Source organism: Crinia signifera, chromosome 8 (assembly GCF_055691185.1).
Source record: "Crinia signifera chromosome 8, ASM5569118v1, whole genome shotgun sequence".
Classification (NCBI taxonomy): domain Eukaryota; kingdom Metazoa; phylum Chordata; class Amphibia; order Anura; family Myobatrachidae; genus Crinia; species Crinia signifera.
This window is the reverse complement of record NC_139224.1, coordinates 143849570-143864855: the sequence shown is the minus strand read 5'-3', so window position 1 is coordinate 143864855 and position 15286 is coordinate 143849570. Positions and strand designations below refer to the sequence as shown.

Below are 15286 nucleotides of genomic sequence, written 5' to 3'. Positions count from 1 at the left end.
GTTTGACAACTCAATAGGTCGACATGTCATTAGGTCGACCTGCCATTAGGTCGACATGTCATTAGGTCGACCTGCCATTAGGTCGACACTGCCATTAGGTCGACACTGCCATTAGGTCCACAGTGTCTAGGTCGACAGTCAAAAGGTCGACATGTTTTTTTTTCACTGTTTTTTGGCTGAAATGTCGACACAGTCGACATGGACACAGTTTGAAGTGAACCGCATCCGCTCGCAATGCTTCGGGCACGGTGCCTCGCTGCGCTCGGCACACTATTTTATTCTCCCACCACGCCCTAGTGGATAGTAGGGCATGAAATACCACCTGTCGGCACATGTTGGCTCAAAAAAACAGTGAAAAAAACCATGTTGACCTTTTGACTGTCGACCTAGACACTGTCGACCTAATGTCAGTGTCGACCTAATGACATGTCGACCTAATGACATGTCGACCTAATGTTATGTCGACCTAATGTTATGTCGACCTATTGAGTTGTCGCAAACTAATGGTGTCGACCTAATGGCTGTCTATCTATAGTCCGGATACCACTACAAAGTATCAGATCAGGAAACACTGTATATTCTGCAAATGCTAATTGCCCAAATAAAACACAATCCATTAATTGTAGGGGTACGGATTGTAGACAAGATTCAGGTGGTCAGTCATTAAGTTGACCACTATCTGTCGACACGTGAAAAAGGTTGACATGAAAAAGGCAGTCATGAGTTGTTGTTTTTTTGTGTCTGTCAACATAAGTCGACATTGACACTGAATAAGTGTACCGCGTACAATCACATGGCTCGCTGCTCTCTGCACACTATTGTATTCCCGCTCCATATCCACTGGGATGGTCAAGTATAAACAAGTCCTATTCTGAGGGGGGGGGGGGGGGGGGGGATTTTGGCAGGAGACTTTGTCTATATAGTCAACATCTCCTAGAAGGTTAGTGAAAATCTCCCACTTTCTGCTTAGTCAATATTGTCCAGCATAGATTGCTTAGCGTAGATTGACTGTGCAGGCAAGGGAATTTTGACTAGATCATAGACTATCATTACTTAAAGGGTGTACACACGGGGAGAATTTGACTGATGGACAATTTTGACTAAGCAATTTTGGGATAGATTTTGGCTAGATGTACTGGAGATTTTGACTAAGCAATGATAGTCTATGGTCTAGTCAAGATGGCCTTGCCTGCACAGTATATCTATGCTAAGCAATTTCTGCTAGACAATATTAACTAAGCAGGAAACAAATAGGGAGATTTTGGCTAACCTAGGAGATCTTGGCTATCTAGTCAAAATCTCCTGTTAAAAGTTCTCCATGTGTACACCCCTTTAGACAAAGTCGCTTAGTCAAAATCTTCAGTGCATCTAGCTAAAAAACTCTTGTGCATCTAGTCATAAATTGGCCATTAGCAATATCTCACAGTGTGTATGGGCCTGATCTTTAAGAAGGATGTATTTCCTATCTTATTATAGACTAGTTAAAAGACAGACATTGGGTCCAGATTAAGGGGGGGGGGGGGGTTAGACACAAAGGAGTTGACCGCCATATTTAAGAGAAATACACCCAACACATCCCAGCCACCGTCTGCTTTATGGGGAGACTAACACCCTCCCTCTGGAACAGCTGCTATTGAATTGCGCCACCGGTCGCCCTTTCTATCATTACATACATCAGAACATGTATGTTTAGAAGTTCTAATTGGTTCCCCTATACACAATGTGGTCAGCACTGCAGCCACCACGGCCACGGGTCAATATTCTAGGTGCTGCCATATTCTAAGCCAGCAGTTTACGGTCTCCGTGCTATTAAAAGAATCGTTCTTATATTATTGACTCCAATACACATCAATACTTCTGAGTGTCGTACATGTTTTAAAAATATAAATCCATGAGAACGGACCTTCCCAATTCCTTATTGCATACGATTTTAAAGTTCCTGTTGTAGACTAGGAAATGTAGGACCTCTATGTAAAATGCTTCCTATCACCGATGTCCTTTTATCTAGGTTCCCTTGCCCTCAGACTCATGTTCATTATGCAGACATGAGAACATCACTTATCTTGGTGAGAGTGATGAGCAGCTGATCTGAAGAGTGCGGTCTACAAGGAGACGTTCCCATGAGCTTTGTATAAGAAAGCTGGTGTATGACAAGGTCAATAAAGACATCAGATAGACCGATCAGAACAGAAGTGTCGGACAAACTAAAGTGTCGTTGACTCTTCGAAGAAGTACTTCTCTCCCATTGGCTAGTGAAGTCAGACCAGAGAAAGCAACACTTCAAGCCCTCTATGCCAGTTTCACATTACATGTCTCACCTTACAGATCTTATACAGAGAATCTTGTCCATCGCCCTCTGAGTCCTTGAAGTAATCGTGTGCAGGAAACGTGCGGTGGACATCTCTCTTGATTACGCTCTCTTGGGAAGAGTCCTAGTAATCGAATAGAAGGCACAGCTGTTACCACCTTTTATTTGTAGAAGCCAAAGCCTGTCAGCATGGTAAGCCCTGCAATACTCAGTGGCCCTGGATGAATTAACTAGCGCTCAATGAATGAAGAGATGGGAAAAAAACCTGACACTTTATTTTATAGCTCATCGAATAGACTTTGTCAGTTGGTATGCAAACGTCACATTATAGGGACCGAAACAATGCAATCATTATTTAAATACACCGATAGATGTTAATTTCTGTTATTTAAAAATATATAAAAAAAAAAAAACAGACATCAGTTCTGGAAGCCAAACACCAGGGAGCATTGTTTTTTTGTTGTTAATTAGATGTAGAATCCGCATTAGAAAACAAAAACAAAAAAACATTGGTTTGGCGGCCTTGCTGATACATACAAAGATACAAGGCATGTATTCAATGCCGGTGCGAGCGGCCGGCGAGGGGGTTAAACAGCGAGGATTGCAGAAAACCAAGGATCCTCGCTGTTTAACCCCCGCGCCGGCCGCTCGCACTATGCAACGTTCTGGGGAAATCCTCGTCGTCACAGGACGGCGAGAATTCCCCAAAACAGCGAGACCCGCGGCTACTGCAGAAAAGCGAGGGGGAATTGGCGGATGCAGAGGCTGTGTTGAATGCTGTCAGGGTGAGTGGTGACAGCGAGCAGGAAGCCCTGCTCGCTGTCACCACTCGCAAACAGCATTGAATACATACCAAAGAACCATTTAAACCATAGGTGCTCATCTTATTGGTTGGGACCCCAAGAGGGATTTCTAATCGGTTTTCAGTCCAATTGTCTGGAGTGCGATTGATGTTTCTTGAAACAATGTTGCACAGACAATTAAGGACCCAATTGAAACAAGGTTGAGTACTACTTATTTAAAAGGACAACCAAACACGAACAAATACCTATTGCTGTTTCCCAGCATACATTGCAGTGGGGTTTCTTTTTTTAAGAAACCAATTGTTAATCACAAACCAGAAAAGACACATCTAACATTGGGGCAGATGTATTAAACCCGGAAAAGTGATAAAGTAGTGATAAAGCAGTCATAGTGGTAGGTGATAATGCACCAGCCAATCAACTCCTACCTCTCATTTTTCAAACACAGCTGATTGGCTGGTGCGTTATCACCATACCCACCTTACCCATTTTTGACAGGTACAGTACCTATGGGTTTTTTTTTTTGGGGGGGGGGGGGGTTTGCTCTCCAGATGTTCTAGGGAATGTATCACCTTCCTCTTCATCACCCCTTTATCACTTTACCAGGCTTAATACATCTGCCACATTGTACAATATATTCTTATATGGGTCAAAAAGTTCAAACAACAAAAGGTACTTATGTATTATCTGGGCTCCCTTGTTATATGCACCCCATTTTTTCATACCCCTACTATCCAACTACGCATGGAGTTGATTCTATATAGTGTGGCGAGCGCAGCGAGCCACCGTGCCCGAAGCGTGGCTCGCGCAGCGAGCCCCGCGAGGGGATGCGGTCTCATAAGAAACACGGGAGCCCAGATATTACATAAGTACCCAACAAAAGCAAAGAGTGACAAGTTTTGAACCTTCAAGCTTGTAGCAATATCCCTGGTAATGATCTCATAGGTAAATAAATTATTCTTATTACAAATGACGCCACATGCCAAACATTTGGACATGTCAACAGTCAGGCTTCCATGCACTATCCCACCTGACTTTCCCTATTACCTTACCAAACATATGATAGAGATACATCAACATGCGGACAGCGGGAACATTAAAACATGCCTAATGGCAGTTTTTAAAAAATCAATGCATGAAAGGGATCAATGATCCCTATTACCACTTACCACAGTATATGGTATATGTGCAAAGGCTAGAAGTTATTAGAATCAACTAACCCTAACACAACTGTAGTTTACAACAACAAAAAAAGGAGTTTTTTGGTTCTCTAATTAAAACAAAATATTAACAGTGATTTTTTTTTCATACATAACACATTATGTGCTAGACAGGAAATAGTAACAAACGCTTAGTTATTTTTCATTTTAATTAAATGAATTAAGTTCAATGTTTACTATAACTCACTGTAAGCAAAGGCATCCTACTAGATCTGTTTTACAATCAGTAGAAGAGTATTTAAAACAAAGGCCGGGAACACACCTGAAAAACATCAAGACCACGGAGACTCGCATGGATCCTTCACTATGTACGGGCAACTGTGCGCTCCCACGAGTGGTTATTATCTACTGGTTAGCCGTGCTGCATGGTCAGAGGTTATTGCTACTGATGACATGATATGCTACAGTATGCCATCGTACCCACTGTATCGCGCAGTGTGTGTATGGCCCGTCGGCATGTGTCCCTAGCCTAACATTTCATTGTCATCATTAAAAGGTTAACGAACCTAGAAGATGAGTTGTAGATAATGTAAGCAATCTTTCTGATATTCTTTTTTTTTGCAGAGGAATTATATATATATATATATATATATATATATATATATACACATACACATACATAGTATAGTGTTCATTCTAGCTCCCGCTAGCTTTGAAAACCCATGCAGTTCCTCTTCCCTGCCTGCTATAGTGCTTCTAGCACAGTGTGGTCTGTATATCAGCACTGATATGCAAACCAGACCTGTGTTAGAAACACCACAGCAGACAGCTATTATACCCCAGGCAGGGAAGAGGAACTGCATGGGTTTTCAAAGAGAGTGGGTGCTAGAATGAACACTATATACATACATACATATATATATATATATATATATATATATATATATATATATATATATATATATATATATATATATAAACACACACACACATATATATATTTAGAAATGCTGCTGAATTGGTAGTGGATGGAAAGATCTGAATTACAGTCATTTTCAGGCTGAGACTGTTTCATGTTGATCTACTGAGATATTGTTTCCTCTTAAAAGTCCCAACTGCTGGCTATAAGCGTAGTTCCCTGTGGAAAGTGTCAATTACGTGTTCTCAGGGCATGTTGTTCCAGCGCAGCTTTCGGCTTTAGTACTTGTTAGACCAAACATGCAGCACAGAGGAAAATAAAGTAAGCCATCTAAGGCCAGTCATCCACATCAGTAACAGCACGTGTCAGGGATGAGTGCCAGTGATATGCAGTGTGTATACAACATTTACACCGGTGGTGGTGGGAATAGTGGGTGGACTCCAGTGACCTCGCTTGCACTCATTTCAGTGTAAATAAAGCAAATGAATTCTGACGCAGTTCCCAATGACAAGAAGGAGTGAATGTGGGGTTATTTCATCCGTTTCAATGCCATACCTGATTGCATGCTTTTACTTGCATTTTAAAAATGTTACGCAAAGCGCGTGTTTTGATGCCAGTGGTTCAACACAGTAAACCCTTTTCCGAAATTGTATTAATATACAGGGAGTTCTTAAAGTGTGTTTAACTTCCTATAATCCTAAAAGACAGAAAGATAATGTAAGCAAATCACACACACACACACACACACACACACACACACACACACACAATAATAAAGGGCCAGATATATCAACCAGCACCAACCTGACATTTTTCAAACCCATCCTGTAACATGGCAGTTAGGGGCTGATTGGCTGGTTGTTTATCACTCTCCATTTGATCTCTTTTAGAAGCTTGATCTATATGGCCCAATGTACCAACCTCTTACGGTACATCCCACTATCCATCGCATCGATACTAATCGCATAAGTACCAACATAGAGGATTAGATACGCAAAGGGCAGGGAAGTCCGTGCAGGGCTTTCTGGAAGGGTTCAGTGTTGGACCCCTCATACAGCACTGCGCAAAGAAGCCAATAAGCCTCTATAGGGTAACGCCACCTAAAGCCGTCACCCTCCACATCAGAGACCCGGTGGTAGCTCTTTAGAACAATCGAGAATGCAGTTAAATCCCAGAAAACTAAATTGTTATACCGTTTCTTACTTTTTATAAAGTAGCCTGTTGGTTAATCACCACATGGAGAGCTGCAGAAGTGTGTCTTTACTAGCTGCAGTCATGCTGAACTATGAATGCAGAGGCATTTCCAGTGGTGCAAGTAGAATTTTTTTCTTGGTGGTACTGATAGCCTCCACCAAAAAAGGGGTGTGGCTGTATTCCATGAGGGGGCGTGGTCACACAAAGCTAGAGGAGTGACAAAATGACAATAGTGGTGTGACATCAGGAGACAGGGAATGAGAAACAGGGAATGGCTGGGGTGGGTTGGCTCTTGCTTGGGGAAGAGCTGGGCAGCTTGTGCTTACAATTGTGGAGCCTGCTCTTCATGCTGTCGGCGCCGCTGATGCCTGTCAGTGTGACAGGCTAAATCAGCAGTAGCCGGTAGCTGCATACAGCACCAATCATAACGCTGGGTGGGCGGGCTGTGGATGCATTATATTTAGACTTAGAATAAAAAGAGAATTGACAGTGGCTCAGGGGGGTAAGTGGTACTGCGTACCTGCAACATATTTCTTACAGGTACTCCGTACCATGCCGTACCCCCTAACTTTCAACACTGGGCATTTCGTAAACAACAGGTGGATGATAGGAATGCAACTTCTGCCACCCACATTAATGACATGTCTGGCATAATCGTATGAGATACAACAGCAGTCAGGAGTGCGTTACCGGACCAGGATGCATCCCATACATCTATGCTGCTCCGCTGTTATGGGTGAACCTGTTGCAGCCGCATAGGATTAAGGCTGCGATACGTGACTGGTGACATCAATACAGAAATCGTGTCCTAAAATGCCGTGTAAGTGGTACGCCAGGTTTCATTAGCCAGAACCAAAAGTGCTACCAGCAGAACTATTCTGAAGTACGATGTGTCTACATATTACCAATGTCTACATAGTTTATAGATTATAAAATATCACCATATCGTACCTAATCCTTTGTAAGAATCATCCATTCGTATTACTCCTTCGATATGGGACTAGGACACAGGAAGCAGTACCAACTAAAAAAATGTTCTTAATATTCAAATTACGCCTGCAGGTTCCCGTTTGCCACAAAGCCACCAAGTGCCAGAAGCCATATGATTATTCACATCGTAAATTTCATTTTGTTCCACATCAAGAGACAAATATAGCCAAGATGGGAAATGTAATTTATGCGGCACATAGATAATAGTGAAAGGTTAACCATATCCTCATTTTTGTGCTGCATCGGTCTCATTATTTTCTTTACCTCACAAAATACTGTAGGTGAACAATTACAAACTTTGGGGATAATTCAGAACCGATTGTTGTGGTTTGCGCATGTGCAAACCTGGGGAGCGTATGCCTTCAGCGAGTTTCACATTCGCCAGGGCGTTTGCTTAATGCTGGGCAGGAAGGGGGCGGTCATGGGGCAGACGTAGGAGGAACCGCCCAGCATTTTATGGGCGAACGCAGGCATGCTTATTGATCCTCAGGGGTGAGTGGCGGACATCACAAGATGTCAGCGCCCGCCCCCAATTCATCAGATAGTGGGCATCTGAAGAACAAGTATAGACCTAGTTTTCAGAGCGAAGGCAAGCGAAATCATTCAATGGTGAGTGACCAAATTCATTACATATATATATATATATATATATATTTATTTATTTATTAAGGTCCTCTGTTTTACATGCAATTGATGATGGGGTTCTAGTCTGCTGGGTATTGTGTGACTCCTCTGTACAGGTTTCTGGTTTACATGTGAAAGATCTAGCCAAAAATTACAAGGCAACTAGCCAGTATGTTTTAGATTTTGTCTGAGCATTTTAATTGATCTCACTGTACTTTCAGTCATTGATTTTTAAGCTGCCAGATTAAGTTGGGCACAATTAAGAACACAGCCTCTGTCACCCATAGCAACTATAAAAAAAGTTTGCTTTTATTTTCGATCTTGCGCTAAAAAAAATGTTAGTATTTTGTAAGATGCCATGATATATATATATAATATATATATATATATATATATATAGATATATCTATCTATCTATCTATCTATATATATATATATATATACACATATATATACATACATACATACATACATACATACACACATACACATATATATATACATACTTTGAAGTAAAACCTGACCCAAATCTAACTCTCTCTGCACATGTTACATCAGCCCCCCTGCAGTGCACATTGTTTTGTCCATTTGAGAAGAAAATTATTATTGAACCAGAATAAGTTCCAGCAGTTACCCTATTCAATTGCAAATTCCCAAAAATGTATCATTGCGATCATTCTTGCAGACAAAACTAGGGAAAAGTGTAGGAGAAAATGGGGAATCTAATATCAGTGGTCATAATAAAAAGATTGGGGGTGATTAAATTGGGTCAAATGGCACTTATATGCATTTCTCTGCAAAAAAGTACAAAAGATAAAGCGCTCAATTTAAATTGTGGGAACATTAACAATGGTTAGAAGTATATATATGGGGGGCGGGGACAACAGGGTCAAAATGTTGACATGAAGAAGTCACTTGAAAAGGTAGACATGAGTTTGGTGCCAATGCTGACATGGACCCCAATTAGTGGTAGGTGTACCCTCGCATGGCTCGCTGCCCTTGCTATGCTTCAGGCTCAGTGTCTTGCTACAGTCGGCACAATATTATAATCCATGGGCATAATGTGGCCATAAAGCTGTGGTGAACATGGAAGGTGTTTTCCAGCCCACCCATGGCAATGTATGCAGATGCTGATCTGTTGGGCAGAGGACTATGATGGTGTGGGCTGTGATGGGTATGAGGCTGCTTGATCTGGGCATTTGGCATTAAATGATAGCACTGGAATTAATGTGGTTACAACTGTGTATTGCCATGGTTGGGGCCTCTCAGTGTGTGCCACCATGCAAGTTAAAGAATGTAGGGGCCTGGGGAAGTTGTACCATACATCTACTCTGTACGGTGTTTTACGTACAGCACCACGGGTGTATTCTTATCCATCACACTTGGCACACTATTCTATTTTCACAATCACCTTTTTGAGGCCAAGCCTGGGTCGTGCAACTCCACTGACAACACCAAATAACCCTAAAACCCTAACCCAACCGGACAAGAAGATCTAATGTAATCTCATTGTGATCACATGACTTCCTCCTTTGCCTCTCTCAGCTGTGCCACTATGCATGTGCTGACAGACCTTAGCACATGTACAAGCCAAAGAGACTGCCAGGGTGTCCACTGCCTATTTTGCCTTAGGGGTCCCGGTATGAACAGCAGGACATATATCCCAAATCCAGTACATCCAGAATGTAGAGCATTTCTACCTCGACACTCACCTTACTACCCTAACCTAAACCTCACCCTTAACATTATTCCTCACATCCCTAATACCCTAACCACTAAGCAACCATAATATCCTAACCCAAAATAACCCTAGTACCTTAATCCAAACCATTAAACCAACTCTCATACCCTAACCCAATCCCCTAAACTAAGGCTAGTACCCTAAACCAAACCATTAAACTAACCATAATAACTTTACCCAATCCCATAAACTAACCCTAATACCCTAACAAATACTATAAACCAGGGATGGGAAACCGTTGTCACTCCGGCTGTGGTTGAACTACATATACCAGCACGCCCTGCTACAGTTTTGCTATTTGCCCATGCTAAAACAGTTGCAAGGCATGCTGGGATATGTAGCTGAACAACAACTGGAGGGCCTAAGGTTTCCCATCACTGGGTTAGAGTATTTAACCCTAGGGCAGACTGGTTGGGCAATATAGTTTCAATCTATTCAATTCTATGTTACCTAGCCTTTTACCATGTAGATCCCCCCCCCAAGATTGTGCTCCATGACACTTTAGATACTGAACAGCACCGACGCAGACAATTACATTTTATTTCTGCTTTAAAACTTTAATAACAGGCTTAAAAAGCCTGTATACTGCAAATACCATCAACAAGCAGAGGGCTTCACTGCGAGCGAGTGATCAATATTTCAGATACTGTAAATCCCTACAATGATTCCTTTCTATTATTCATTTTCTTTTCACAAACAACTATGTTCAAACATGCAAAGCAGCTTCAAGAGCTACTACCCTGTGGGTACCCCAGCTTCTTTTTCACCAACTAATTTGCTAACGTTCAGAGGTCAAAGCAGCCTCGTAATTAGAAGGCCAGAGGGATGGTCCTCCTGGTGAGGCAACCTGCTGACTTCTCATTTACACGTTGAGCACCACACTGAGGCTTTGAGATTCTAAAGTCTAATCCTTCCATCATAGAACATTCATATTTCATAAGCAAAACCTTCTCACCACCATCATCTTCCCTAATGCAGGTAATGTTTTATTTTTAAAAAGTAGTCTAAAAATATATATAGCTGGTTGCTAGGTGACGCTACTGTGCGTCCTGACGCTCCGCACGCTCCCCCCGCCCTCTGTTTCTGACGGCGAGTGTGGCGCGCGGTTACCGGCGTGGTGTTTGCACGGGGTGTTCATGTTATATAAGGTGAGTGTTTTTACTGTATGTCATATCCTGAAGACGGTATAATAAATTACCGAAACGTTGATTAAGACTTATGACTATGTGTCATCTATTATGCCAGTGACGTGAGTGCCACTTCCTCCCAAGTATGCTATATATATATATATATATATATATATATATATATATATATATATATATTACACACATATACAGATGTAGCCACGCTCATGTTTCCTGTTGGACTACCATCGTGGCTTTGCTGTCTCGCCACGAGAAATGTCATGTTACAGTGCACTAAGGTGTACTACGGCAAAATCATGTAATTACAATGCTTCGCAGCTAGGAGGCGATTGTTCCTCTAATGGTAACTACAGTACAGCTGATGGATATGGGAAGAGTCATCACCACTTAAGTCATTGGTTCGATTCCCACCATGGCCCTAACTGTGGAGTTTGTATATTCTCCTCGTGCTTGCGTGGGTTTCCTCCGGTTTCCTCCCACAATCCAAATATATTGGTAGGTTAATTGGCTCATCAAAAAATTAACCCTAGAATGTCTGTGTGTGCGTGTACATGTGGTAGGGAACATAGATTGTAAGCTCCACTGGGGCAGGGATTGAGGTGTGTGCGGGGTGTGGCTCATTAGGTCGACCACAAGGTCAACAGGCATTAGGTCGACCACTGAAAGTTCTATGTGGGTTTTTCACGTTTTTGTCCCAACGTCGACACCATATTCTCCCACCACGCCCTAGTGGATGGTAGGGCATGAAATATTGCTTGTCGGCACATGTTGGCTCAAAAAAAAAAGAGAAAAGAAGAAAACCCCATGTTGACCTTTTGTCTGTCAACCTTCCCAATGTCGACCTAATGCATGTTTCGCCCTAATGACCCTGCCGACCTAAAGCCATGTCGACCTAATGCCTGTTGACCTGCAGGGGTCGGCCAAATGCATGTCGACCTTTTTAAAGTCGACCTAGTGACTGTATACCAGGTGTGTGCTATATAAATAACTGGTAATAAATACATGAATGAATAAGTGGATGCTTTAATTAAAGCTCATGGCTCCCCAGTTTAAACAAGTAAACATTTTAAGGTACTTCTTCATCTTTGCGGCCTCCGCTACGCCAGTTACTGCGTAACCGCTATGTAAGGATTTTCCACGCCACCCTCCTGTGTCCACGCCACCATTCACTACCTATAGTAAAGTTGTGGTGAGCGCAGCGAGCCCGAAGAATGGTGCACAAACCAATGACGATGGGAATGATGGTGCCATGTAAGTTCCGTAGCATTAGCGGTGGTCGCAAAGATGAGGAAGTACCCACTTGTATCACTTGCATCTGGCTACTGAGGTTTAATTTATTTCTGTGGTTTATCAATGCACAATGAAATCACGACAAATGAAACACAAATATTACACTGCGCCGGAACTTCTACGGAGACCTGTAGAAAATTATCGATCAAACAGAAAATAGTGAATCAATATGAATGGTGTAAATACAATGTAGAGATTAGGTGACTGCGTTACATCTATTGCTATTGGGAGGGGGTGGTGGAATTAAAGTTCCACGTCTCTTCGGCCGACGAAACTCTGAGTTTGTCGCAATGTGTCGGAGCATTAACAATGAGATCGGAAATAATGGGGATTTCAGCATAAGCTTTGGAAGCCGCTTGTGTACAGCGTATTGCCTGGAAGCCCTTTTACACCCGATGAAAAGGTGAAAGACGTGCAGACAGCTAAGAGATAACATTCACTTCTGGTGGCAGACCTCAGTGGACCGCGCTAATTAAAATTCAGTGTGCCCAAGTTGCCATGGCAGCGACGCGTCTCTGAACAATGCCTTGGTATCAGCAGAGGGAATGCACCCAGCTGATGTGTGTATTGCCACTAAAATAAAATGGGATTTAACCCTTTGGTCAATTTTGTTGAAACACAAACAATGTTGGGTTAAGGACTATATAATCAGATTCACAAGAGCATGCATTATTAAACATCCAGGGTAAAGATCCCGGAAGCATTCAGAGCCATTAAAATGCATCATGTCAGGGTAGGGATGGGTTAACCGTAGCTGTGCGGGCATCATGGGACTTGTAGTTCAGGCATGATAAAGGCAGCCCTGAAAGCTGTGATGTCTGCTCTCCAATCTGAAGCATTCCTAAAACGCACACCAAAATGTGCTGAGTAAGCAGCCTGCAGCCTCCTGGCTTCTAGCTGGGGCAGAGTGGGCAGTGAGATGGTTAATGGAAGCAGTCTCTTGATAAAGGAGCTGCCAAGCTTGGCGGCAGCTAAAAATAGGCACGAGTTTGCCATCTGCTTTTCTATTCCTGAGCTGGCAGCAGCTTCACGCTCCGCCGGTGCCAACCCCCCTGTTGCTAGCTATCCGGCAGCAACAGCAAATAATAGAGTGAGCTGAGGATAATAAGGTGTTTGTCCAAGGTGCTGCAGATCCGATTAATCGACCTTTTAGCGCTTGAGTTACCGAAGAGTGGGCATATGAAAAGGAATGAATAAGGAAAGGAACATAAAAATATAAACAGCACAGAACAGCTGTCGCGCAGTACAACTCAATACGTGCATAAAACTAATATTTACAACGTTATTTGTATGATCATGTACGCAAAATCTTTTATGGTATTTTTCTAAATTAAGTAACGAACGCACATTACAGGTTTATCATCTTTCAGGTATTAAATATGAGAGGGTATACATAAAAAAAAAAAAAGGTGTCGTGGAATAAAATGTAGGTTAAATGCTTTATAAAACGCACATTGAATTTATATAACGTAGTTAGTATTACATACACATTTAATTTTGATCTAATTATGTTTACCAGGATTTTGATTGGGATTACTGAATTCTATATATACAGCAGTGGCTCCTACCTCAGTGCAGGAGGGAGGCTGCCGCCCCCTTTACAGCTGCTGGTCCTCGCCGCCGCCAGGCCCTACCGTGGTCGCGGGACAGATGCATGCTAAGTAGCATCCTCAGTCAGTACTGCAAATGCTAGTCCCCCAGCTTCATGGGTCTATTACAGTGGTTCTCAAACTCAGTCCTCAGGACCCCACACAGTTCACGTTTTCCAGGTCACCCGACAGGTGCACTCATTACTGACTAAAACATTTGAAAAGATCCACAGGTGGAGCTAATTATGTCACTTGATTCTGTGAGGAGACCTGCAAAACTTGCACTGGTCGGTCCTGAGGACCGACCTTGAGAACCTGTGGTCTATTATTTACCTGCAGTGTACCTATGGCATTGGCAATGAAACGCTGATGCCTTCTGTGAGCAATGATATATTGATTGAGGAGAAATCAAAGCGGCGGCACTCAGAGATTATAAATTCAAAAATGTGTATTAGATAGTTATAACCTCTGAGTGACATCACTTTGATTTCTCATCAATCTATAAATCATCACTCCCAGAAGGCACCGACGTTTCCTTGCCAACACCATAGGTACACTGCTGGGAAGTAATAGAACCCTTAATGTGTGGTAACCAATGAGACTTATTTTCTAACGCTACTATGTAATAAAGTATTTCCATCCCACTCACACATTAAGTAGTTTTTATACAGTAACTGTCATCAGTGACTCAGATAAGAGAACAGTTACATTAAATAAAAAAAGAACTATGAGGAAATCTATAACACAGGTTTAGCTTCTTAAGGATCCAATACTACTGAGAGCAAAAACATGTAATCATCGCCTGAGCAAAATGGCCGCCGAGCATGTAGCCTCATTGAAATTATTACTTCTTAATGAAGCAATTCTGTCTACAACATGGCTGCCTCCACTGTGACTAAAAAAAAAAAACACAAAAATTTTAAAATTGTGCTAACTGGCAGAGGAAATAGACAGATGAGCTTAAGCCTGCCTGTAAAGGGTGTATCGCCACGTTATTACCTGCTGAGACGTGTGTGATGTGATGTGAACTGTCCTGTCGGGCTCAAGTTACTACAGTAGTAGCATTTTATAGCAGGAGATGAATATCTTACAATATGCTACTTTCCCCCCTAGTATCCAGGGACAGTGCCAGGTTTTGAGATGTTGCCCAACAACTGCATATCATTTTCAGGGACTCTTATCTGATGGGAAGCAGATCAGCAGAAACACGTGCGGTGTTTACTGGCGATCCTCCAACCTCACGTACACCAGCACCAGGTCCAGAGATATATCAGTAGATTAGTTGATCTGTAGATATATCTGCCAGTGTGTACCCAGCTTTAGGGTGCCTTGAGGATTGATTGGATAACTTTGCTATACCAGATATGTGCAAGTAGTGTTTCAGGACACATATTTTAGGTATCAGTAACAGAAAGGATATAATATAAGTATTTATGAGGAGACACCCCCCTCCCAAAAAAAAGCCAGACATGTAGCAGATACTATGGGGGTATTCAATCCCCACTGCTATTTTTGACGGG

General features: G+C 42.3%; 1 protein-coding gene across 3 annotated transcripts in view; it reads right to left on the bottom strand.

Annotated features, from left to right (window-relative positions):
* Nucleotides 1-15286, bottom strand: part of RABGAP1L (RAB GTPase activating protein 1 like) — a 419353-nt gene that overhangs the window by 96005 nt on the left and 308062 nt on the right. For all 3 annotated transcript variants that reach the window (XM_083157293.1, XM_083157294.1, XM_083157292.1), the window contains one exon: nucleotides 2319-2432. In XM_083157293.1, the coding sequence (XP_083013419.1) occupies nucleotides 2319-2432 (114 nt within the window). The remainder of the gene's footprint in view (nucleotides 1-2318; nucleotides 2433-15286) is intronic.